Below are 26,665 nucleotides of genomic sequence, written 5' to 3' on the forward strand. Positions count from 1 at the left end.
GTCGCAGCCTAAGACTCTGCCTGAAAGCGACCGGTCGTCCCCCAGAAATCCGAATCTGCTTCAAAACGACAGTCGTCTCCCTGCTGTCAAACTTAGGAGAACATTGAGGAGTTTTTGAGCGCTCAGGAAAATTCTTCAACTCCAGTATCCCACCAATCACCTGCTGAGGACGTCATTCAGGTAACCTCTTTTCTTGAAACTGATAACATTAATGAAATATCCCATGATGATTTAATTTCAGAATGCATAGAGCCTGCATATCAGATTCCAAGATGGAAGAACGTGGAAAACCTCCAGTTCACTACGAAGCAGACCTTAATGGAAAATGAAAATATCCCATCAACAATTATGTATCCATCAGCAGATTATCAGAATTATGGGTACACTTTGTGAAGCAGTTGGATGACATACCTATTCCCAACAATGTAACTGAAGCACTAGAAGACTCAAAATGGAAAGAAGCCATGAATGAAGAAATGCGAGCTCTCCAGAAGAATGGCACATGGGAACTCGTGCCATTACCTCATGGAAAGAAGACTGTCGGATGCAGGTGGATTTATATTGTGAAACTCATAGCAGATGGATCCATTGAAAGATATAAAGCTAGATTGGTGGCGAAGGGGTGCACATCAAGATATGAGATAGACCACCATTAGACTTTTGCCCCAGTAGCCAAGATTAAAACTATCAGAGTTCTTCTATCTCTAGCAACAAATCTCGATTGGCCATTACATCAGTTTGATATAAAAAAATGCATTCTTACATGGAGACTTGAAAGAATAAGTATATATGGACTTGCCACCAGGATGTAACTTAGCTCGCGACAAGGAGAATCAAGTTTGCAAGCTGAGAAAGTCATTGTATGGGTTAAAGCAATCCCCCAGGGCATGGTTTGGTAGATTCACTAAATCTATGAAGAATTTTGGATATATACAGAGTAATGCAGATCACACCTTGTTTCTAAAGCGTGATGGAAGAGGACTTACTGCACTGATTGTTTATGTGGATGACATAGTCGTAACTGGAAACGACATAGAAGAGCAATTAAAACTGCATAAATATCTATCTCAGGAATTTGAGATGAAGAATCTAGGTGATATGAAGTACTTTCTAGGAATTGAAGTAGCCAGGTCCACAACTGGTATATTTCTGTCTTAAAGGAAGTATGTATTAAATCTCCTCACTGAAATAGGAATGCTTGGATACAAACCTGCTAATACACCCATCGAGATGATTCACAAGTTATGTGAAGACATGGATCAAGAACCAACCAATAAGGAACAGTACCAACACCTTGTTGGAAGATTGATATATTTAGCTCACACAAGACCAGATATTGCATATTCTGTGAGTGTGGTTAGTCTGTTTATGCATTCACCCAGTGTGTCCCATAGGAATGCAGTTGATCGGATCTTAAGATACTTAAAGTCAGCACATGGAAGAGGGTTAACGTTCTAAAAAAAATAGAGATCTCGAAGTTGTAATGCTGATTGGGCTGGCTCCATTACTGACAGACGCTTTACTTCAGGTTACTTCACTTTTGTGGGAGGTAACCTAGTCACTTGGCGGAGTAAAAAACAAAATGTGGTTTCTCGATCTAGTGCTGAAGCAGAGTATCGAGGAATGGCTCACGAAGTTTTGGAATTACTATGGATCAGAAGACTATTGACAGAATTGGGGTTCAAGACAGAAAAGTCAATAGAGTTACATTGTGATAACAAGTCACCCATCGATATTGCCCATAATCCAGTTCAACATTATTGAACTAAACATGTTGAGATGGATAGACATTTTATCAAAAAAAAAAACTTGAGAAAAAGATCATCCGCCTACCATTGGTAAAATCAGAAGATTAGTTGGCAGATATCTTAACCAAAGCTGTTTGTGCAAGAGTATTTTATGACTCACGTACCAAGTTGGGCATTTGTGACATATATGCACCAACTTGAGGAGGAGTGTTGACGTGAGTCTCCTAATTAATCAAGGAGGTTTACTTCCTTGATTAATTAAGGGATTTATTTTCCTATTTTTTATATAGTTGATAAATCATTGTATAATTAGAAGATACTTGCCTAATTCTTTACTGTATCTAATTCCTTGTATAGCACCATGTAAACTCTTAAATATACCTCATTATGGAGAAGAATAAAGTTAACCTAATGCATTCAAACCATATTCATATTTTAGCATTCTCCTCATCTCCTCTAAGGTCTCAACTACTCCAACTCGTGAGTTTCTCACTTTCTTAACTAAATCATATATATTAAATTAGTAATTGTATCTTTCTTTCCAGTAACGATTTGTGAATTTAGGCACATTTTAATTATAAGGTGCACTGTCATGAAAATGATTATGCTTCGAACTCTTTTTTGCATGAAGGGCTAGTGGTTGCACCTGCATGGCTTAATTTGCACCTTATTAAATACAAACCTAGCTATGATTGTTATAAGTTATGTATATTGTTTTTGCTTTATATATAAAGTTTTTGTTTAGACAACTTGTAATTTAAATTGATGGCCCCTTTAAAAATAATTAGGCATGACTAATTTTGAAAATTTTAGCTCTAACATGTGTTTTGAACACTTATATGTATTTGATATACTTGTGTTTTTTATTTTGGCCCCCTCAATCTGAAAATTCTAGCTCCGCCCGGTGATGATTTTCTAGATGACCATGGTGACGGACGTGGAGGGTATGGCCACGGACATGGAGGGTATGGCCATGGCCACCACGGCAAAGGGGGGCCTTGTGCTGCTGAGACTGAAACCAAGAATTAGATAACCTGTTAGTTTGTGACTTACGTTGCAGGTGTGTTGTAAGGGTTGTGGTACAAAATAAAGTTGTTTGGTTGAGTAATCTATATGAACTCTCAATCATAGACTCTTCTTAAGCTTGTTCTCGTGTTCTCTGTAATGTACGCATTGGAATGTGTTCTCTTGTTATGTGATAAAATGTGATTTAACTTGCTCAATACATATTATGTCAAAAATGTTTAGTATGGCTTGGCTCCTTAAAATTGAGAGGGAGCACATCCTCACAACAAACGAGATTTTGGCACTAGTTAAACTTCACAAAAATTAAATTTAAAAAAAAAAAAAAAAAAAGATTAAAAGAACTCAGAAGAAAAAAAATTAAAGGAATTTGCCAAGTGTCAAACCTCTATTTGTTTTGAGGAGGAACTGCTCCTCAGTTTTATGGAGCCAAACCTTTTCCTAATATTAATGGAGTTCATGTATGACTCATTTGTTTTGTGTGATCACCATTTGGTTAATGAATTGTGCGCAAAATTTAATAGGATACGGATCATCTGCTATGATTTTAGTCCCCTAATAGAATGGATCCTACTTTGGAGCACATGTGGTATCGGTAGTTCCTACTCGCACTCACAAATACATATTGGTTGGTCCATTAAAATGCAAATATCACCTCTCATATCATTATGCGAACATTGGGAACAAGAGTAGTGTTTCCACCGTTGACAAGGGATGGAAGATCTAGCTCGACGGAAAAATAAGGAGTAAAACTTATAGAAGCATGCATGCCGTGTATGTATTGTTGTTATCATGGATACTAATTTGGCAATTAATTTTCTAATGGGTGAATTAAAAAAACATTTTTAATCTATATATGTAAAGTTAAATATCCTTTCTTGATGAACAATTTGTAATTGCATCTCTGTAATTTTTATGGGTTTGTGTTCTTGGTGGTTGACTAGTCATTGTATGAATGTTGAATATGAGTAAGGTTCATGGAGACAAAATTGGTTTTGGTTATGGTTGTTCTAGTTTATGCGTTCCTCCTTCTTTGACCACATTTGTCAAGGAGTCAAATAAAAAATTTGATGTTTTAGAGCCAACTAGGACTCAAAGATTCATTCCTACTTGTCACCATTGTGGTGTGAAAGGTCACATCCAACCTAGGTGTAATGCTCTAAGGAATGTGTCTAGAGCAACCAATGCAAATGGCTTTAAGAACCATGTTTCATCTCTTAAAACATGTGAGCTTGCAAAATCTGTTCTTTGTAAAAGGGATAAACCAAAAAGGTTCATTCCTACTTGCCATCATTGTGGCACATTGGGACACATAAGATCAAAGTATTTTGAGTTTAGGAATTTTGAGAAAAAGTCTTTTGTTCATTTCAAGAAAGTAAATGATGACTCACTTCAAGTTGAAGCCATGGCAGAGGCATGAGAGGCGAGAAAGACTATGTACTTTTATAGTGTTATCCCCGACTAATAACACCATAACATTCGTGATAATATTTTAATGTGGAATAATATTATTGATCGAATATAACAAAATAGTACTATCCCCGTTGCGACTACGTTTTTATCCGTGGACTGCTAGGCTTACCTAGTCTTTAAAATGCAGTTGAAGAATTTATTATTATGAAAATGACGTGAGAGAGGGAGGGGGTCATATATTTTCAGAATAATTTTGCTAAAAAACGAAAGCAGAAGAATTAATTATTATGAAAATGACGTGTAATAAAACCACAGGTTGTGTGACATTGCCGTACATGCAGTCGGTGAGTCCACAGACGAACATGCATTTGTTTTGAGTCACATTAATTAAGCAGTGAATGGGGGCACTAGTTGTCCATCTTTATATGACCCAATGACTTAAGATATCTATATATATGCATACGGACTTTAAAAAGTAGAAGCAATACAGCCTTAGAAAGGCAGTGCGTGCATGGAAAAAGATTATTAGGTAACGATATAAATTTACGGTACCTAATACATTAGCGCTAATTGATAATTTTTTGATACTCTAATAATAATATTGACAATTAGTGTCGAAATATCAGGTACGATAAGTGTCGAATTGAGAATATATTAGGTACGATAAATTGATATTAAGTATTTCGTCGGTAGTTGGTAGGTACTTAGTAGCTATCAAGTAAATATTATATGAGATACGAAGATCAACATGAATTATATCTTTGTAATTTAGTAGCTATGCTTGTATCTGGTCCTGATTTGCATATCTATTATTAGGTAAAATACTTTGAAATTATTGAACTTTAAACATTTTCATTAATCAAAGGGCTATTAAGAACCCAAAGGCAAATATAATGGTTTACGTGGGTGGGTATGGAACTTGTGTGTATTCTTTGACCTTGTCAATCTTATTAATGAGTGTTGGTTGGTGGGGTCCCGATTTGCATATCAATTATTAGGTAAATTACTTTGAAAAAGCACAAATCGTCAAAGTTTGTGGACATGAGGGATAGATACTGTGGCTGGATTGTCAACAATGACAGAGTGAACGACTTTTCTTCATGGTGTGCTTTAGCTACATCTTCTATCCTTCTGCGTTGGTCACATTCATGTAATCTTGTACATGAAGCAACTTACCACAAAGGCTACCAAAACTTTAATAACTATAGGTCCTACTACCTGTGCATTTTTACTTGACTAATACAATTAGTGTAAATGTCCTTTTACTATATAATTAGGTATATCCATACAAAATAAATCTTTAATCTTGAACATATTTATACATGATATACGGATTCTATGACTCACAAAGAAAACCTACCATACATTTGTGTTTATGTTTAATCTCATTTTCTCTTTTGTAATTCCATCTACTTTTCATAAGAATTTGTTTGAACCAATTTATATATAAAAACTACCCTTGTTTTTAGATGATTATTGTGGTAGGATGAAATCAACAAAATAGACAAACACGGTATTTCAAGAAAAGACTATAATAACAACTATCTAATTGAATGATCAAATAGTTTCGGATCCAAGTGATTGTCGCAAAGATGATCTTTGAAGAAATATCTAAAAACTAAATGGTATCGGATTATTGGAATGCAAGGTGAGTCTTATAAGAGTGTCCTTCAAATAAGCTTATTTGAGAAATCCCTCAACTAAAGTCATATCAGTCTCCTTCTAACAGTATATATATACACACCACACCTTTTGTGAAAATCTAAAAATACTAAATTAGGAATGAAAACTGACAGTTAAAGAACTCTCGTGATCACTCTACAAGATTGTGACCTGAATGATGAATCAGCAGCTTAAGTTTCAGCCTGTTTGCCACATACCTTGAAAGTATCCCACCCAATTAATCACACAAAAACAACTTCTTTTGACTTGATCACACAAGACAACTTAGCTAGCTTTTATTGTCCCGCCTCTAATAAAAGCTTACTTAATACGTAGTCCCATCAACCCTACCATCAAAGTAGGGGTTGAATTTGGCGCTCTTTAACCTTTAATCACCACAAGAGTCACAAATTCTTCTCTTCTCTCTCCTTATCTTTCCAACCCCACTGATATCTCATAAAGGTCTATAAATAGGGACAACCAAGCCATATTATACTCACTCATCAATCATCTCTTGCATACTTTCATATATACATTATCGTGCTTGTTGTTAAGCAAAACATGGCATCCTCAAAGGCTTTTCTTCTTCTTGGTCTTGTCTTTGTTGTTCTCCTCATCTCCTCTGAGGTCTCAGCTACTCCAACTCGTGAGTTTCTCACTTTCTTAACTAAATTATATATATTAAATTAGTAATTGTATCTTTCTTTCCAGTAACGATTTGTGAATTTAGGCACATTTTAATTAAGGTGCACTGGTCGTGAAAATGATTATGCTTTGAACTCTTTTTCTGCATGTAGGGTTAGTGGTTGTTGCACTTGCATGGCTTAATTTGCACCTTATTAAATACAAACTGATCCATGATTGTTATAAGTTATGTATATGTTTTTGCTTTATATATAAAATTTTTGTTTGTTCTCTCAGAGGAGAGTATAGTCAACGGTGATGGCCACGGACATGGAGAGTATGGCCATGGACATGGAGGTTATGGACACGGACATGGAGGGCATAACCACGGACATGGAGGGTATGGCCATGGACATGGAGGGTATGGCCACGGCCACCACGGCAAAGGGGGGCCGGGTGCTGCTGAGACTGAAATCGAGAATTAGATAACCTATTAGTTTCTGTGACTTACGTTGCAGGTGTGTTGTAAGGGTAGTAGTACGAAATAAAGTTGTTTGGTTGAGTAATCTATATGAAATCTCAATCATAGACTCGTCTTAAGCTTGTTCTCGTGTTCTCTGTAATGTACGCATTGGAATGTGTTCTCTTGTTATGTGATAAAATGTGATGTAACTTGCTCAATACATATATTATGTAAAAAAAATGTTTAGTATGGCTTGGATGCTTAAAATTGAGGGGAAGCACATCCTCACAACAAATGAGATTTTGACACTTGTTAAAATAACTTTACTTTTTCCTAATATTAATCGAGTTTATATATGACTCATTTGTTTTGTATGATCACATTTGGTTAATGAATTGTACACCAAATCTAATAGAATATCGATCCTCTGCTATGATTTTAGTCCTTTAATAAGATGAATCGTAATTTGGAGCACATTTGGTAGTTCCTACTCTCACTCAAAAATACATATTGGTTGGTCCATTAAAATGCAAATATCACCTCTCATATCATTATGCGAACATTGGGAACAAGAGTAGTGTTTCCACCGTTGGCAAGGGATTGGAAGATCTAGCTTGATGGAAAAATAAGGAGTAAAACTTAAAGAAGCATGCATGCCGTGTATGTATTGACGATACTAATTTGGCAATTTCTAGTGGGTGAATTAAAAAAACATTTTTAATCTATATATGTAAAGTAAAATATTGTTGTAGTTAAATTTTAAAATAATTCATTTAAGAAATTTGTGGTCAATTTGTGATTGCAGAGGTTCAAGAGATTTGTGGTCACTTACTGTTGGATGTAAATTTAACGGTTCACTTACTCTTGCACTCCTTTTAAGAAACTTTTTTGAACTATTGAATGTTACATCCAAAGGTGGGTGATCACAATCTCTTAGACCCCTATAATCCAAGAGATCGAAACTATTAATAAGATATACAAATGCATGAACTAATTTAGTTAAATTGATAACTCGAGGACTAAAGTGGCGAATGAGTTAAAACAAAAGAACCATTTCAACATTTAAACCGAAAAAAACATTTTGATTATGTGGGCTGCTTTCGCAAGAGATAAATAAAACCTCTTTTTCTACGACCTAGTGATTTATAATAAAATATTATTTATCTTACTATTTCTATTGCATGCTGCCATAAGCCTTATATTTTTATATTGTAATAGAGGTGAAACGCGTCACTCAATGACTTTCAGTATGGGCAGTAGCAAAAATATTAGAAATTAATTTATGCATATGCTCAGTGCTCAAATTTAAGGGATGAAGCCACGTGAAGATTTTGTTATATAAAAACAAAAAGAAGCAAAAAAGAAAAATGGAAGGCCACCCCACGTGAAATGGTGAAGCAACGGCTACAATTACAAAGCAAACCATCAACAAAGAAATAAAAAAAAAAAAGCAAAAGGAAGCATCCAATGCAAATTATAAAAAAAAAAGTAATAGGAAACCGTGCGAATGCCAGTCTTCATTCTTAATAGCTACCATGCCAAGTATATCAATTTACGGTGCCTAATACATAGGGGTGGCAATTTCGGATACGACCCGATACACGACTCGAAACCCGCACGAGAAATTAGCGGGTTCAACCCGCACGATAAAAAAACGGGTCAATTTCGGGTCAACCCGTTCTGACCCGTTTAATAAACGGATGGGTTTCGGGTCAACCCGCTAACCCGCTATAATACCTATCTAACCCGTTTATTAAACGGGTCGTGTCAACCTGTGTACAACCCGTCAACCCGTCTCTTCTCCTTTTTTTTTCCTTCTTTCTTCTCTTCTCTCTTTTTTTTTTTCCTCTCTTTTCCTTTCCTCTTCTCTCTTTTTTTCTTCTCCTCTCTTTTTTTTTTCCTCTCTTCAGTTTTTTTTTTTCCTTCTTTCTTCTCTTCTCTCTTTTTTTTTCCTCTCTTTTCCTTTCCTCTTCTCTCTTTTTTTTTTCCTCTCTTTTCCTTTCCTCTTCTCTCTTTTTTTTTTCCTTCTCTTCAGTTTTCTCTCATCTCTCTTTTTTCTGTCTTACTTTCCTTCAATCTTCTCTCCTATCTCTCTCTCTCTCTCTCTCTCTCTCTCTCTCTCTCTCTCTCTCTCTATTTTTTTCTTTCTTTAGCTTCTCTCTTCTCTCCTCTCTCTATCTTTTTTTTTTCTTTCTTTTCCTTATATTTTCTCTACTCTCTCTGTTTTTTTTTAATTAAAATTTTTTCGGTTGTGAGTTTTGTAACATGCATGTTATTCTTTATGAACCCGTTACACGACTCGAAACCCGCACGATAAAAGACGACCCGAACCCGACACGACACGTTTATTAAATAGGTTGGGTTCGGGTTGAGCATTCTTGACACGTTTATTATCCCGACACGACACGAACCCGACACGACCCGACCCATTGCCAGCCCTACTAATACATTAATTAGCACTAATCGATAATTTTTTGATACTCTAATGATAATATCGATAATTAGGAGTGTATCCAATTCAAATTTTTAATCACTTTTATAGAGTTTAAAAGTTTGAATGTATTCAATTTAGATTTTTAAAGAGTTTATAAAAGTCTAATGGTATTCAATTGTGACTTTTAAAAAGTAGTTAAAGTAGTTAAAAGTTTTGTGGTATCCAAAAAGTTAATTATTTTAAAAAAAGCTTATTAAATGAATGACTTTTCTATAAAAGTATTTGAGCTAATTGTTAAGAGCAAAAGTCTTGTTAATTTATACTAGTGACTTTTATAAGTATTTAAGAATTTTTCAACTCTATAAAAATTACTCATTTAAAAAAAATCTTTATAAGTATGAATTGGATACACTTAATATTGAATTCATAATATATCAGGTATTGTAAATTTATATTCCGTATCAGGCAGTAAGTAGCTATATAGCCATAGTTTCGAGTAAATATTATATGAGCTTTGAAGATAATTAACATTTATTCTCTTTGTACTTTAGTAGTTGGGGTTGTATCTGGTCCTGATTTTGCATATCTATTATTTGATAAAGTCACCTCTGAAAAAGCACAAATCATCAAAGTTTGTGGACATGAGAGAGAGAGATTACTGTGGCTGGATTGTCAACAAAGTGTGAATGGCTTTTCTTCGTGGTCCTTTGGCTTCATCTTCTACCCTTCTGCGTTGGTCACATTCATGTAATTTTATAAAGGAAGCCACGTACCACAAAGGCTACCAAGGGCTGAGTTGGAATCCCATTCTAAGTAAGGATTCTTATGGTTTCAAATGATCTAGTTACATGAGAACTAGGAAAGGAGAACTTTCCCTACTTTGAACCCGACTCTTTGATATTAAGAATGCTGGTTTTAAGAATGAGTGATTGCCCTTCTCCAACCCTTATTGCCCAACCTAAAAGCAGACAGCTAATGCAATCCACTTATTAATAACTATTGTAGATTGATCTATATTAAATTGACTTGTATTAATATAACTTTATACACAGTACTAGATAATATGGTAGAGAGATTCAGAAACTTTAATAATTGTGACCACAAAAGGAAACAGTATAGGTCCTACCTGTGCATTTTTTCCTGCCTAAACCCTAAACACCTTTTGTTTTTGTGATCATCTAAACATGCTAAATTAAGAATGAAAATTGACAGTTAAAGACTCTCACGATCACTCTACAATACTGTGACCTGAATGCTGAATCAGCAACTTAAGTTTTAGCCCATTTGCCACATACCTCGAAAATATCCCATCCAATTTCATGCAACTAATCACACAAAAAATAACTTCTTTTGACTTGATCAAAAAAGACAGCTTAGGGCCCGTTTGAAAACCATTTCAATTTTAGTTTTTAGTTTTTTTTTTTTGTTAGAGTATACAGGAAAAAGAAGGAGAATGAAATTGAGTGAAGATGAGATTGAGAGAGAAGATGAAAAGAGAGGATAAGAGGAAGGAGTGACAAAAGTGAAAACAAAAACTAAAAACTGAAATATATTTGAAATTGTTTTCACTTTTGTTCCTCCTCCCTCCCATATCCTCCCTTCTCATCATCTCCCTCATCTCAATCCTCACTCCCACTCTCATTTTTCTCTAACATTCTAGCACAAAAAATGAAAACCAAAAACAAAAATTGAAATGTTTATCAAATAGCCCTTACCTTTCGCGTTCCCACCTTTAAGAGATGCTTACTTAATACGTAGTCCATCTAAAGCAGAAAAAAAAAGCATTGCTTGGTAAAGTCCAAAACCAAAAGATTAAAAATAGGGGTTGGGTTTGGCACTTTATCCTTTAATCGTACTTATCTTCTGATTTGAAAAAAAAATCACAAATTCTTCTTTTCTCTCTCCTTATCTTTCCAACCCCACTGATATCTCATAAAGGTCTATAAATAGGGAGAACCAAGCCACATTATACTCACTCAGCAATCATCTCTTGCATACTTTCATATATACATTATCGTGCTTGTTAAGCAAAACATGGCATCCTCAAAGGCTTTTCTTCTTCTTGGTCTTGTCTTTGCTGTTCTCCTCATCTCCTCTGAGGTCTCAGCTACTCCAACTCGTGAGTTTCTCACTTTCTTAACTAAATCATATATATTAAATAGTAATTGTATCTTTCTTTCCAGTAACGATTTGCGAGTTTAGGCTCATTTTAATTAAGGTGCACTGGTCGTGAAAATGATTATGCTTCGAATTTGTACTAGATATATATAGCATTAGTGCTCTAAAATATATTAATTATGAGAATATCTGGATGTAATTTACTCTTTCTGCAGGAAGGGCTAGTGGTTGTTGTACTTGCATGGCTTAATCTATGATGGTTAAGTGATGTATATTTTAGAGACTAATGCTATTTGTAACACATTTACTGACCAGATTGCTGATCACCTCTCTAATATAGATGGGCCCCACATATACTGGTGAGGCCACCTCTATTAGAGAGATGGTCAGCAATGTGGTTAGTAAATGTGTTCCAAATAGCAGCACTCTATTTTTTTCTACATATTTTCTTGGGTGCTGATTTTTCCACTCCTTTTTTGGTTTTTTAATGCTTTTACTTTAACATATAAGGAAGTGTAAGTTGACAAAATATGAGTGGGAACATACAATTTCTAACAAAAGGAGTGTAAGTGGATAAAAGATAAGTGATAAAATCAGCTCTCTCTCTCTCTCTCTCTCTCTCTCTCTCTCTCTTTTTCTATATATATAAAGTTTTTGTTTGTTTTATCAGAGGAGAGTACAGTCAACTATGATGACAATTTTCTTGATGATCACGAGCATGGGCATGGGCATGGACATGACCATAGGCACGTCCATGGCCATGGGCATGACCACAGGCATGGACGACATGGCCATGGCCACAATGGCAAAGGGGGACCTGGTGCTGCTGAGACTGAAACCGAGAATTAGATAACCTGTTAGTTTCTGTATTTATGCTGCAGGTGTATCGTAAGGGTAGTAGTATGCAATAAAGTTGTAATGGTTTGAGTAATATCTATAAACTCTCAATCATAGGTTCGCCTTAAGCTTGTTCTTGTGTTCTCTGTCATGTACGGATTGGATCACCTTGTTATGTACTAAAATGTGATTTAACTTGTTGAATACATATTATGTCAAAAATGTCTAGTATGGCTTGGCTACTTAAAATTGAGGAGGACATCCTCACAATAAATGAGATTTTGAAACTTGTTAAACTTCAAAAGAAAAAAAGGTTAAGGGAATTCCAAAGAAAAAAAATTAAAGGAATTTTCCAAGTTTCAAAAGTCTATTTGTTTTGAAGACGAACTCCTCCTCAGTTTTAAGGAGTGTAAGTTTTTTCCTAATATTAATGGAGTTTCATATATGACTCATTTGTTTTGTGTGATGACCATTTGGTTAATGAGTTGAGCACCGAATCTAATGAAGTGATTTACGATTGATTTTATGTGAACATTGGAGGCCAGAGTAGTGTTTCCCACCGTTGACAAGGGATTGGAAGATCGAGCTTGATGGAAAAATAATAAGGAGCAAAACTTATAGAAGCATGCCATGCATGTATTGTTGTTATCATGATGATACTAATTTGGCAATTTCTAGCTTGATAAAAAAAAGAAGAAGATAACTTAACATCTACTCGTTTACCTAGGCATTTCAATACATATCTGTCTTCATGTAATGTTTACATTTTTTAAAAGAGAATGGGAAAAATACAAGGAGAAGCCTCTAGGGCATCTTATAAAGGAAAAAAGAATCCCAAACAAGCATGAAAAACATCTGCTGGGAGAGAATATATCCAAACATGTGTTTCCTATGCCATGGCCTTGAACCGCCATTGCATCTGCTATAAAATTAGCTTCTCGAATAACATGATTAAAGAAAATATATACTCAAAGGAGCATGCCAATCTTAGAATATTCTTCTGATAGTGTGAAGGCATCAAAAAAATTCAGACTTGGCGTTTATGGCATCAATATATTAGTGTCTGGAAATCACCTTCAACTTCTAGTCTTCTCCTCTGTCTGCTGGCAACAAAGGATAAACAATCTTAGCAATAAGCACACAAGTGTCTACAGTATTTCGAGCTCATGAAAAGAGAGGGTTCCCATACAAATAATAAACCTCGACGGTCCCTGACTGGATTTGAGCAACAAACCATAAAAGTTGAGCATATAGCAAGTGGGGGAAGGTGGTTTCCATTGACTGAGGCGATGCTCCTGTCTAGCATGGCGAGTCCCTTGGCCAATGGCTCTATAAAAAGCCACACCAACATGTCTCGCAGTATGTATGACTTTGATGAGCGGGTGGAGTTGGAGTTGCTTGAAAATCCATTTATTTCTGCACATCCCAAAGTTGTAAGAGAAGCCTAGAATCCAAGCTAGCAAATCTTTAGAAGGGTTTGGTCTCAAATTAGAAGGGCATGGTTCCATACTTGAGAAGAAGAAGAAAGGCTGTTGTTTATACCATAGTCAACAGATCTCATTCGCTAATGGACACGACACTGAAAACCACACATGCCAAAGGCTTAACCATCATAATCAACCGAAGTGTTAAGATGAAGAGAAGAACAAAGAAATGAAGAACAAGAAGATGAAGCACAGAGAGAATCTTAGGAGAAGAATTAGATTTTCTATATTTCGTTCATCCCTACAATAGCCTTAGCTAATATCTCACTTCTATGACTCTCCTAACTGCCTTGTAACAATACTTAACAGCTCACTAACAAACTTCAGGGCTGGCCCTGATATTTTTAAGGCCCAGGGCAACGTCGAAAATATACCCTATTTATGTATAGCTCTACACAAGAAAGATCATTTTATTTTATTTGCACATGTGTGTATATGAAACCTTTTATAACCATACAAAAAATTTTAGGGCTCCGACAAAGTGTCATTTAATTTTTGTATATAAGAAATGATTGAAGATGCTATGTATCTATAGCTCAACACACAAGAAAAATAATTTGATTTTATTTGCTCGTGTGTTTAGAATATTAAAAAATAGAACTTTTATAACCACAGAAAAAAGTTTAGGCCTCCGACAAAATGTTATTTATTTTTTGTAAAAAAGTACTAAAAAGAACCATGCACTCGCATAAAAAAGAGGCGCAAGGATATAACTAGTTACCAAAATATGACCACATAAAAAAAATTAAAAAAATTTGGGCCCTCCCTTGAGCCAAGGCCCAGGGCGGTCACACTGACTACCCTAGCTCAAGGCCGAGGCTGACAAGCTTAACAGCTCACTAATAATATTCTAATAACTCACTCCTTAATCTGCTAACACTTGGCACTATCATCATCATGATATTCTTACCCGAATTGACTGCAATAACCACGCAAGCCTCAATCAAGATTGTTGATGGAAGACCCTACCGATTGGTGAGGCACAATCCGCCATCGCTGAACGACAATAAGGACCATCAAAAAATCCGAATGTGCTTCTCAACCACTAGGCATCATGCTTGCCGAAGAAGGATCCAAACAAGGCTGTCATGTCAGTTTTAGGATACATGCCATCACCACAACAATTGACAGGAAGTCTCACATTGAAGAAAATGTGCAAATATCCCTTACCATTTGTCTATACACTATTCCCAAAATGGAAGATAATTAATCAATGCTACCATTACTCTGTAAAAATCATTTCAGACTTTGCATTTAGCTAATTTAAGCATCAGAGAGCTTTTGGTCGGTACTAGACCGGTGCCAATATTTCACCAATTATCTTCCTCACAGGTCATCCTACACTTGCCGAAGGCTGCATGAGGCAAAGTTTTGAAGATCAGCTCCCTTTAGAGTTGCATCCAATTTTGGACATCAACAACAATTTATGAAGAGGGTTGAAAGATTCAGTTTTTGTCTCACATAAAGCACACATTAGATTTGCATGGGCATTATTTGAGCTGGTGATTACTTTTACTTGTAAGAATCCTCTTGATTTGGAGGGATAACCTCCAGTTTTTTTTTTTTTTTTTTTCCAATGATGGGTTTTTGGGTGAACATTTTTTGTGTGTTGATCTGATTACTATGACTAGTCATACTATATATGTTATCTCTGTAATGTTGAAGAATCTTCACACACCTCTCACTTTAGTTATTGCTAACACAAGAGATGTCTAAATTGACAGGTCCTTCTGAGTGCCTAGATTGATAGGACATCTCACTTTAATCATCTTCTAAGTTTGAATGGATTTGAATATTAATTGATAAGTGAATGTGTCTCTTCTGTTATGTGTTCTTAGATCTATGACTAGTTGTTGACTAGTCATATATTTTCTAGGATTACTTTGTTGATACGTCTAATCTATGGTCTATCTTATCAGCATTTAAATTTACCCCTTCCACCTAATTACTAATTTTATTTTGACTTTGGGTGGGATTTGGAGTTTCCAAATTTTTGAAAGCAAATGTTGTAAGGATAGTACAGCCGAAAAAATTCAACTATATTCTAATGCAAATGATATTGAAATGTGGACCTGAAGAATTGTAAACTAGTGTAATGGGTTAAGTGATACAATCCCTCGAGTCAAACAGAGAGATAATGTTTACCATTTGTTTGTTTGTAATACAATCTCATTTATCACTCCTTTTTCTCAGCCCAAATGTATGAAATATTATCTTTAATATCTAATCAATTGAAATATTATCTTTCATAATCACCCAACAATTTGATATGATGCTAGCTATCAATCACGCTATCTAACCAACTTTTGACTTAGCTATTCGTCATTTTCATAATCAATCACAAACCAAACTCTATTGACTTTAGTTATTGCTCCTTACATTTTGCGCATAAGGAAAGAGCCATCTACACCAATCTGACCACATTACTAATCACATCTTGCACACAAACAAAACTCATATGAAATTTTGCTGATCACTAACTTAAATACGTAGTCTTATCAACCTATCAAAATCAAACAAAGCATCTTGATTTAAACTAGGTTCTGCCTTTTTCTTTTGGTGAGAAAAAAAAAAATCTTAAAGGTCTATAAATAGAGAGCCAAGTGCCACATTATGTTCACTCAGCAGAAATCATCTACCCTTCGTACATTATTTGTGTTCACCTTGTGCTGATTACCATATGGCATCTTCGAAAACTTTTCTTCTTCTTGGTCTTGTCTTTGCTGTTGTCCTCGTCTCCTCTGAGGTCGTCTCAGCTCGCGAGCTGGTTCCGACTACTGCTCAAACCCGTCAGTTTCTTTCTTTCTCAAATAAATCTTTTGTTTCTTTTATTCTAGTATGAGTTCGTAAACTTTTCGAGGCACATTCTATATGTGGTACAGGATAGATCATGACAATTTTTAATGATACGAATTAATTTGTATTTATATATGTGACTTGTAAAGAAATGAATGGTTAAGATTTCTTTAGCTAAATGATGTGCCTGCATGGCTTAATTTGCAACTTTTCGACATATATAACGTTTTTCTTTTTATGCTATTTTCCTCTTCTTTTTTTTTTTTTCTTTCAGAGGAAAATGTAGAGAAGGATAACTATGGTGACCATTTTCACTGCCACGAGCATGGACTTTGGGAGCATGGCCACGGCCATTGCCACGGACACTGGGAGCATTGTGGCCATGGCTGCCACGGAAAATGGGGACATGGTGCTGCTGGGAGTGAAATAGAGAATTAGATATAAACCTATAATTTGCCTGTGGTAGTATATGTTGCAGGCATGTTATAAGGTTCATAAATAAATCTTTGTTTGTCAATAAAGCAGCATTAATTGGTTGAGTAGATCCATAACTCCCAATCACAGCTGGTTTTTAGGGTTTATTGATCCTCGCCTTAGATTTGCTACAATGCACTTTGATTTGCTGAGTTGAAGTTGTGTCAAAAGTGTACTGTTGAACTTTGGAATCTATCCTTGTAAATAAATAAATTTGAAGTTTTTTTTTAATTACTGTGCTCCACTGAATTGAAGTGCATTCAATAAAATTATATAACAAAAACTCTCTATGCGTGGTTGATTTATAGATAGAGTGATAGAAATTTGTACAAGTGTTCTATTGTACTCGGTCCACGTGTCGTGATGATATAGCTGTTAGTCTGTTTGATATGATTAGGGATTGCTTAATAGTTAGTTTGCAGGTTAGTTTTGGCGGCAATTGATGACTTTGCAGAGCTGTTGATGATTTCGTAAAAATATTGTATTCTTGAATTTTAATAGCACAAAGTTCTTGTTCATATATCTTCGAGTCAAGGTTGAGGATAAACTGGGTCTAATCATAGAAACAAAATTGCAACCTTCTACTGGATTTCAAATTGGAAAGCCTCTCATCAATCAGACTTCACGGAAGCTCACGGCCCAATACTTAGAGTAGTACGTATAAATAGCTTACTATATAAGTAGCCAAAGGAAGGACGTGTGCACTTTTGTTACAATTATGACATCCTTAACATACAAAAACTCTATGTGTATATGTATATTTTATTAGGAGATTCATTATTATATCCAATATAAGAGCTCAAATTATAAAAATACCATATATGAAATGGACTTTAGAAACATACCCAAAGCTCATTTACAACATAACAAAAAAAACTTTTATAATTACAAAACTGTCATTGATTTCTTAACAAACTTAACCCCAAAACCTCATAAAAAAACCCAAAACACTCAATAGGGCATCAAAGTAATTTAATAATCAAAATTAAATTAAATAGGGTCAGCTGTCATTTTTTGGGTTTGTTTATAGAAATTAAATAGTGTAGGGCTTATTTATAGCTTTAGTGCTAAGAATGTATATGACTAAATATCTCTATTTTATTTTCGAGTCATACTAGGGAGACCAACTTTAGATACCAATTTGTGTACTATTTTCTAATAGAGCTGGAGCCCACCAATACAATAGGTCACACCTCTATTAGAGAGATGGTACACAAGTTGGTTTTTTTTTTTTTTTTTTGAGGACCTTTCCTATTGAAAGGGGCGATAGCATATTAAACTCACACACACAACACGGATGCTAGGACTCGAACCCAGGACCTTGCCTGAGGGAGTAAATACTCCAAACCACTACACTAGTGGGTCCTTTGCACACAAGTTGGTATTTAAAGTTGGTCTCCCTAGCATTTTCTTTTTCTTTTTATATATATGAGTGCTCAAGCGCTAATTGGTTGGTAAGATAAGATGATGCTAATCATTCATTTGGGCTTACTCCACAACATCATCTCACAATCCAAACCGATTTTTAGTTCATCATTCAAAGATCACCCTTGTAAAAAGTTAGCCAAATTAGACAACATTTTGTCATTTAGGTGTGATCAAATAAACACAAACACAATTTATTCAAGATGATAATAAAATAGTTAAATTCTTTATGATTTGGCTAATTTAAAATGACACTAAAGTTTGAGAGATTAACCTTAACTTTTTATGGGTGCCAATAACTTTCCTATATATATAATATAAATATTTTTCTCCTCTTTATTTATTTGGAAAAGATGCTTTATTAAGAGAAGTACTGTGGGGCCCATTTGGTTCATGAAAAAGAGACTTAGGGATGGAAAATCAATTACTTTTCCATATTTGGTAAGTCCAGGCATGGAAAATGGTTGTGTGACATATGAGAAAGTAGAGGGAAAAGTGAAGCCCTCCTCCCAACTTGGGTGACATATGGGAAAGTTTAAGAAAATGAGTCAACATTAAATGCACATTTTTTATGACCATTTTGTCCCCATTAACAATTTAGAACTATAATATATCATTAAATATATTTTTTTTATTTGATTTAATACGGGTATAATTGAAAAATTATACAAACTTTGTTTTCCATTCCTACTCAAAACAAACTTAGGAAAGGAAATAAAGTGATATCTCTCTGTTACTTTCCCAACATTTCCTAACGTGAGAAATGTTTTCCCCTCAAATCCGTTCTGTGAACTAAATGGGGAGGGCGGACCTACGAAGGGGCTCAACCGGGTTTTAGCCCAGTGCTAGTTTTGTACTTTAGTCTTCATTGTACAACAAAATCCACTACAATTAAATATTATAGCCCACTTATCTTTTAGAATTCAGCGTATCCTAGCCACCAAAATCAGATTTTATTTTCTTCTACCCATTGAAATTCTACCATATTTTCTATAAAACAAAATATATATAATCCTACCATATAGTATTAATTAGCCCAAAAATTCTTGGTTATAAAAGATCTTCCCAAAAAAAAAAGAAAAATTACCCACCCCTGAAAAAATTCCTAGGTCCGCCATTGAGAAGCACTTACACAAATGATAGGATGAAACCATATGAAACCCAACGTAAGAGCCATGAACAAAAACGTAATCTTAAAAAAGATTCGAGCCCTGAACTAATTACAAAAAAACAAAGAAAAGAAAAAAGAAAAAGGAAACCAGAACACCCCTACATGTTGCACACCCAAAATGGCTTTGCCAGCAACAGAAATTGTCAAGAAGAACAAAAAAATTAAGAAAAAACTTTCAAAAAACAAAGAGATAGTAAAATAACACAATCATATATGGACAAGAAAAAGAAAAGAAAAACTGCAAATTAGAGAAAGTAAAGAAAACCTGCTAAAACAACCCAACACAAATTAAAATACAAAATAAACCAAGAAAACATACAAAACAGCAAGAAACCAAAAGAACATAGAAATAAACCACAAAGAGTCTAATTTAGCAGACTCTATTAGCGGGATGCCCAAATAAGTTCCCTTCATTCTCTTTGTGGTTTATTGTGCTTTTTCTCTGTTCTTTGTGGTTTATTGTAGGTTTTCTTTGTGTTATGGCAATTTTGTTTTGCTTCTTCTCTTTAACAAGCAAAGATAAGGGTGCAATCGTTATCCATTATAATATTATAATAATATTATTTTTGCCTAATCATGCTCAAATGTGGAATTCTGATAAAGTTGGTGTTGGAGATCAATTAGAAATTAACCAAATAACAGAATATAACAACACGAAAATAAATTATATATATTATCAAATCATCAAATTAATACAACAAAGTTCAATACAACAGTAGAATCAAATAGAAAATACTAACGTGATTGGATGATAGAATTCTGCAGAGTTGCAGTGTCCTTTAGACAACATTTCTCCTCTACCTCTTGTGTTTGTAAGTTCAATAGAAGGCTGTCCACTATGATTAAACTATCACAAATTAAAGCCTAAGTAAGATGACTTTGATTTCTGGCGAACAATGACATGTTTTTCTCTCATGAAATGATTATTTGTGGAGAAATGATAATGTGATTTCAAAATTCTATGCATAATGGCTTGAACGAATTGTCTTTTATATAGAGGTCTGATACCTCTTCATCCAATACTTGTAAGAACTGCATATATATACAGTGAGCTTCTATTGAGGGATTCCTCAAATAAATATTTGAGGGACACCCTTATATGGCCCACTCCGTATTGTATTTCACTAATCCAAACCGTCTATTTTGTAGATATTCATTCAAAGATCATCTCTACAAAAAATCACTTGAATCCGATATCATTTGATCACTCAATTAAATTATTAAAATTTTAATACTTTTTTAAAACACCGTGTTTATTTTTTGATATAATAAATTCTGTTTTTTCAAAACAAAATTCCTGATGGAGTTCCGATATGGGAAAGAAGCCTTTATTTCTTTTGTGTAATATCATGATATTGAACCGAGATGAAAACTTCCTTCATGGTTCTCTTTACATTGTCACCCATTGAAATTAGTATTTTAAAGCTAGCCTATGATTGATGAGTCTAACTTCTAACAGTGACCACCGTATACGATTTGAATCAAACCTAAGAGAGACCATTCTAAAGAATTTTTCAGATTAATGATTTGTCGAAGTCTCAATAAAAAGAAAACAGGAAAAGAGAAACTTGATATGCAGATCGTATGAAGATTTCCAATCCCCTTCCGCTACAAAAACAAAAGCTTCAGTGTCTCTGTTCTTTTCTTTCCTGGAAGTGTTAACAGCATAAAAACTTTTGTCATTTGTTATGAGTTGCATAGTTTGCATGACATCATTATAGCAACATCACAAATCGTCATAAATTGAAGAACAGAACCTAAGTAGAGAATTACTCATATATTTATATTGAGGGAAGGAAATATATCAAGAAAGTAGATTTTGAAATAAATAATAGTACTCTTTCTACTTTAGCTTGATTTGCATGTCGGAAAAGATTGATAGAAAAGCGACAAATCCACAATACATGTGAGAGTCGACATGGCACTGTGAAAAGTCTTTCTTCGAAACTTCTTTGCAACCACATCCTTTGCATTTGCCTTCATTTATTATAAATTTTGGAATAGCTTTTAACTTTATTTTTATTTTTATTTTTATTTCTTTGTCGGAATGTCCTTTTGCCTTAATTATTGGATCAGTGATAAGATGAAGCCACTGCAAACCACCAAAAATTATAAAGTCGATGAAGATAGACAGAAGCAACATAGGTAGTGGTCCAATCAGTGCCTACAGCTTTCTTTATCCCTGTAATATCCCACATCGACTAACGGAGAGGAAATGATGTACCTTATATGTACATGTCCACCTTTATCTAGCACGAGACTTTTTCGAAGTTAAGTGAGTTTGGGCTAGAGCAATCCCAGAATGGATGACCCACTGGGAAGTTGCTCGTGAGTTCCCAAAAATAAAACCGTACCCAAAGCGGACAATATCGTGCTACGGCGGAGCTGATCCCGAGATGTGACAATCCCTCTTACAAACATAAATAATATGGTATAATTTATACACATGTAATAATATGAATGGACGACACAGACCAATTACAGTGAGATACATGTACAAAAGTACCTCATCAAATTTACAAAATAAAAAGTTAGGCACACATGTGAGATTGTGATTTGTTTATAATATGAAATGACTCATCCTTACATATGCAATGAGCCAAAGATTTTCCTTAATCAGTTTGGATGGAGAAAATTAACTCCGAATTGAGCTAAAAGTTAATAATTGAAGAGGAGAAATTGATATTAAATGACGTGCGGAAAAAATCGTGGAAAATGGGTTTCGAAATTTCTAAGTTAATTTTCCCAAAAGAGGAATCATTTCACACTTTCTATTGGATAAGAATTTATTTTTCAATATAGTTTCTATCACTTACAAAATTTGACATATATAAATTTAAATATTAAAATTATTAATTGTTAAAAATTTAAATAATAGTAATATAAATTTCTTCATTCATTCGTTCATCCAAATCAAAGGTAAATAGTGCCCTAGTATATTAGGGACGAAAAGTACCAAAACAAACCCCAATACCCGTGCTAGTGTTGACCTTTTTAGTAGAATTTATCTTATCTATTTCTAGTGTAATACGTGTTTTTGGACTTGTGGTGATTATTAACAGGTGGCATTGGTTATCTCGGATTGGTGTCGGTTTCTAATGAGTTGGTTTGTAATGCTAATTTCTTTTGCTCATTGTTTCTGGGTTTCTGTAGGTTTATTGTCAAATTTTTGTATTTGCCAGAAGCCTCATCCAAAATTGTATATCGCCCCCTGTTGCTGTATGAAGGGAAAACAAATAAGGTTCTCCAAAAAAAACATATTGGTTGAGACTTCACTTTTTCTTGCTGAACACATGTATCACGTGTCAACTTACTTTCTTTCTTCTTCTTCGTCTTTTCTATTTTTTATTTAATTAATTTTGTTTATTTTTAATTTTTTTTCAGTACCCCTTTTTCTTTTGTGCATTTACGCGCTATACGAACTGATATAAACAATTCATGACGATTAAATGGGAGCTTTCCAGTTCTTAACTTTACCTTATCTTCAACTTTATATCACATATTGTACTAATCCTTTTAAAAGCATGACACTTTTGTGTGTGCATTTTCTTTTGACGATACGTTCCTTTTAAGTGATCTTGATGCTTGTTATAAATTTTGTGCATAATTAAGTGTTCGTTTGGCATTGCTTATTTGGGGTAATAAGTGATTTTTTAAAAATTTTGAGAAGTCCAATCCGTTTGGTAAACTGTAAGAAAATCACTTATTGTTAAAAATTGCGATGAGAGAAAGCTATAGGGGAAAACAGCTAATGATGTGCTTTCATTTTCTGATTATGCAGGAATCAGTTTCAAAGAGGCGCTAGGTTTAATGATTATGCGGCAATCATTTTCTGATTATGCGTAAAATCAATATCAACAACACTTTTAACAAAAAATTTACCAAATGCCAAACTGCTTTCTCTTACAGCTGATTTCTCTCATAGCAAATCTGAGAGCGATTATTTTCACTGTACAGCAATGCCAAACTGGAAGTTAGTTTCTTGGTATTTAACTCTTTTAATGTTTTTATTTAATTATAAAATTTAATTTGCCTTCTGGAGTATACATGTCAATTTACTCTTCAATATGAACTTTAACTAATTAAATACGATTTTCCCGACTTCAAATAATTAAATATAATTAGGGACGTGGAGTTGTTGGGCTCTGATATCATGAAGCAAGTAGAGTTTCCATCCTACAATCAATTGTGAATGGAGGGAGTGACCAAACTTCTTACAAGCCATTTGTGAGATTTCTTAACTTTTCAACGTACATAAGACATTTCTTCCCATTATCATATATATATATATATATATATATAGTAATGTATAGAATTAAAACTTGCTACTCTAGCTAGCTAGCAGCTTTCTCAATTACATTTAGAGATGAATAATATGGCAAAAAATATGATAAATATGTATAATTATTATCACACCTTTTGTCAGATAAAAATGGTGTCTAGAAATGTAAATATAGAATGAAAACTGAAATGAAAAGGACTTGCATAATCATCACTCTACAGTGAGAGGCATGAAAGATGAATACGGAGAGACCAAGCCAAATTAAAAGATGTGAGAAACTCAGGTTGAATTTCTCTCTCTCTCTCTCCCTCCACCACCCCACTCTATCTTAAAGGGTCTATAAATAGGGAGAGCTAATCCCCATTATGTTCACTCAGAAATCACGTCTTATCTTGTCTTGTTAATTATAAGCAAAAAAATGGCTTCCTCGAAAACTTTTCTTCTGCTTGGGCTTATGTTCGCTGTTGTCATCCTCATCTGCTCTGAGGTCTCAGCTCGTGAGCTAGCTGAAACTACTACTCCATCTAGTCGTGAGTTTCTCCCTTTGTTAACAAAAACATATAAGTCTCTTTTATTCCTCTGATTTATGAATTTAATTTATGCATGGCATCTATCCTTTAGTTGACGAGACGTAATAACATATCAATAATTTTTTACAAATCTGGATGTTTCATCATTTTGCATGTACGTACGTATATATAGGTCGACGCATACTTTTTATATATTCATTTATCTTATTCTCTTTCTATATATAAAAGGAGGCGCAGTGTCATGTAACCGTCCAGGCGCACTGTGCCATGGCCGTGGAGAAAAAGGCAATAACCCTAAACCTGGAGGAGAGCATTGTAAAAAGAATCCAAGTCTCAGAGGGTGCTATAACCATGGAGGTCATGAACGTGGAGGAGAGGAAGACCCTATCCATAAAAGGCATGGTCATGAACACGGAGGAGAGCATGACCCCAACCATAAAGGCCGTGGTCATGAACATGGAGGAGTAGTGCTTGAACCCATCCATGGAGGGAAAGGCCACGGTCACGAACGCGGAGGAGAGGGAGACCCTAACCATGGAGCACATTGTAAACGTGGAGAAACCAATAGAGCGTGCTACGGGCATGGAGGTCATGAACGTGGAGGAGAGGGAGACCCCATCAACCACGGCAGCAAAAACAGACCAGGACAACCAGGCACCGCTGAGACCGAAACAAAGAATTAGATAAAACCTTGGCCTGTGTACGTGTGTGGAAAGTTTGTTTGTCAATAAAAAGGTCTATTACATATATTGGTTGAGTAGTTGTGAACACTCAGGCAAAATCAGACCTACTATATAAGGTTTATCTCTGTACTGTTACGTAATGTAGTCTTGGATCCTGCTTGTTATATGTACTTAATGCATGTGTTTTAATTTTCTGAATTGATATTGTGTGTGGAAAGTGTCTAGAATTTCAAGTTTACCTTTAATTGCTTACTGAGTTCCATTTGAAATCTCACAATTTTCTGTTTTGATTCGTGTCATGAATAAATAATAAATAAACTATGAGAGGGACCAAATAGAACTAATGCACACCCACAAAAAGTATCAATTATGGTCAATCAATGCAACTAGCTTCTAAATATGGGTGGTTAGATCCATAATAAGATGAAGCCATTGGAAACCACCAAAGTTTATAAAGTTGAATATCCTTACACAATGGTAATTTTCCTTCTAAATAAACAAAATAAATCTTAAATTTTAACCTGGTGATTATTTGTTTATGTCTAATCTCATTTATTTTTCAACTAATTTTTGTTAGTAGTGTATTAGAAAAAACTATTAGTGTGCTCAAAAACATAAATTAATTGATGAATGGTCTTTAGAGGATCCTTTTTATAATTTTAGTTTCCGTCTTTAAAAAAAATTAGTTAAGACTACAATTTTTTTAAAAAAAATTAGTGAACACATGTATCACGAGTCAACCTACTTTCTTTCTTCTTTTTTTCCTTTTTTTTTTTTTTTTTTTTCTGGGAGTGCATTTACACGTACAAACTGATTTAAACAATTCCTACACAACAGCTATTTGATGATAAAATGGAAGCTTTCCAGTCGAGCTACTTTCTGTTAATTTATCTTTAACTTTATGTCACGCTGAGTCTACTAATCCTCTTACGAGCAAGACTTTTTTTTTTGTTCCCTGAGCTTTGAAGTAAGACACTTTTGTGTGCATTTCTTTTGACGATTATGTCCTTTTTAGGTAGAGCTTGAGCTTGTTTATTAATTATCTGCGTTAGTTTCTAGTACTTAATGTTTTTTTCTTTGCAGACGTGGCTTAGGCCAGTTGGTTCATATAGTGAGTTTATCTCCGTACATATTTTAAATATACGAAATATCCAATCCAATATTAATTACCAAAATAACCATTTGTGTCTGAAAATATAAATATAAGAAAGGAAACAAAAATCGAAAAGACTTTTGTAATCACTCTACAGTGAGAGACATGAAAAATGAATATTATAATGAGTGAGAATACTATTCCTGTTGTAAATGCATGAGTTGGTGGATGGCCACCATACCTCTTAATATTCCACCGTTGGATTTTATGTAACCTATGCACTAAGTATTTGTAATTAGTGCTTGTAACCTATATGTATATTGTAAATGATGGTATTCAATCTCCTATCTTGTAAGCCTATAAATAGGTGGTTCTACCAAAGATTTAGGGTAGAATAAACATGGT

The 26,665-nt window shown here is 34.5% G+C and overlaps 3 protein-coding genes across 4 annotated transcripts; all 3 read left to right on the forward strand.

The window, feature by feature from the left end:
- LOC18779363 (cold and drought-regulated protein CORA) lies at positions 6,332-7,182 on the forward strand. The gene is made up of 2 exons (XM_007212239.2): positions 6,332-6,492; positions 6,768-7,182. The coding sequence occupies exons 1-2, from the start codon at positions 6,408-6,410 to the stop codon at positions 6,953-6,955; spliced, it is 273 nt and encodes a 90-aa protein (XP_007212301.1). The 5' UTR covers positions 6,332-6,407; the 3' UTR covers positions 6,956-7,182.
- Positions 11,329-12,553, forward strand: LOC18779055 (UPF0272 protein Desal_0487). The gene is made up of 2 exons (XM_020563132.1): positions 11,329-11,486; positions 12,156-12,553. The coding sequence occupies exons 1-2, from the start codon at positions 11,402-11,404 to the stop codon at positions 12,332-12,334; spliced, it is 264 nt and encodes an 87-aa protein (XP_020418721.1). The 5' UTR covers positions 11,329-11,401; the 3' UTR covers positions 12,335-12,553.
- Positions 24,304-25,416, forward strand: LOC18778949 (glycine-rich protein DC9.1). Of its 2 annotated transcripts, none has more exons than XM_020562919.1 (2): positions 24,304-24,484; positions 24,710-25,416. In XM_020562919.1, exons 1-2 carry the CDS (start codon positions 24,373-24,375, stop codon positions 25,165-25,167), a joined length of 570 nt encoding a protein of 189 aa, XP_020418508.1. In that variant the 5' UTR covers positions 24,304-24,372; the 3' UTR covers positions 25,168-25,416. The 2 variants fall into 2 exon arrangements, with proteins under 2 accessions (XP_020418508.1, XP_020418509.1); XM_020562920.1 differs by having other exon boundaries at positions 24,306-24,484; positions 24,713-25,416.

The sequence above is a fragment of the Prunus persica genome, chromosome G4, assembly GCF_000346465.2.
Source record: "Prunus persica cultivar Lovell chromosome G4, Prunus_persica_NCBIv2, whole genome shotgun sequence".
In the NCBI taxonomy this organism is placed as follows: domain Eukaryota; kingdom Viridiplantae; phylum Streptophyta; class Magnoliopsida; order Rosales; family Rosaceae; genus Prunus; species Prunus persica.

Coding starts and splice junctions, on each gene's coding strand:
- LOC18779363 (XM_007212239.2), top strand. CDS start 6,408: ATGGCATCCTCAAAGGCTTTTCTTCTTCTTGGTCTTGTCTTTGTTGTT. Junction 6,493..6,767: donor GGTCTCAGCTACTCCAACTC/GTGAGTTTCTCA, acceptor TTGTTCTCTCAG/AGGAGAGTATAGTCAACGGT.
- LOC18779055 (XM_020563132.1), top strand. CDS start 11,402: ATGGCATCCTCAAAGGCTTTTCTTCTTCTTGGTCTTGTCTTTGCTGTT. Junction 11,487..12,155: donor GGTCTCAGCTACTCCAACTC/GTGAGTTTCTCA, acceptor TTGTTTTATCAG/AGGAGAGTACAGTCAACTAT.
- LOC18778949 (XM_020562919.1), top strand. CDS start 24,373: ATGGCTTCCTCGAAAACTTTTCTTCTGCTTGGGCTTATGTTCGCTGTT. Junction 24,485..24,709: donor AACTACTACTCCATCTAGTC/GTGAGTTTCTCC, acceptor TTCTATATATAA/AAGGAGGCGCAGTGTCATGT.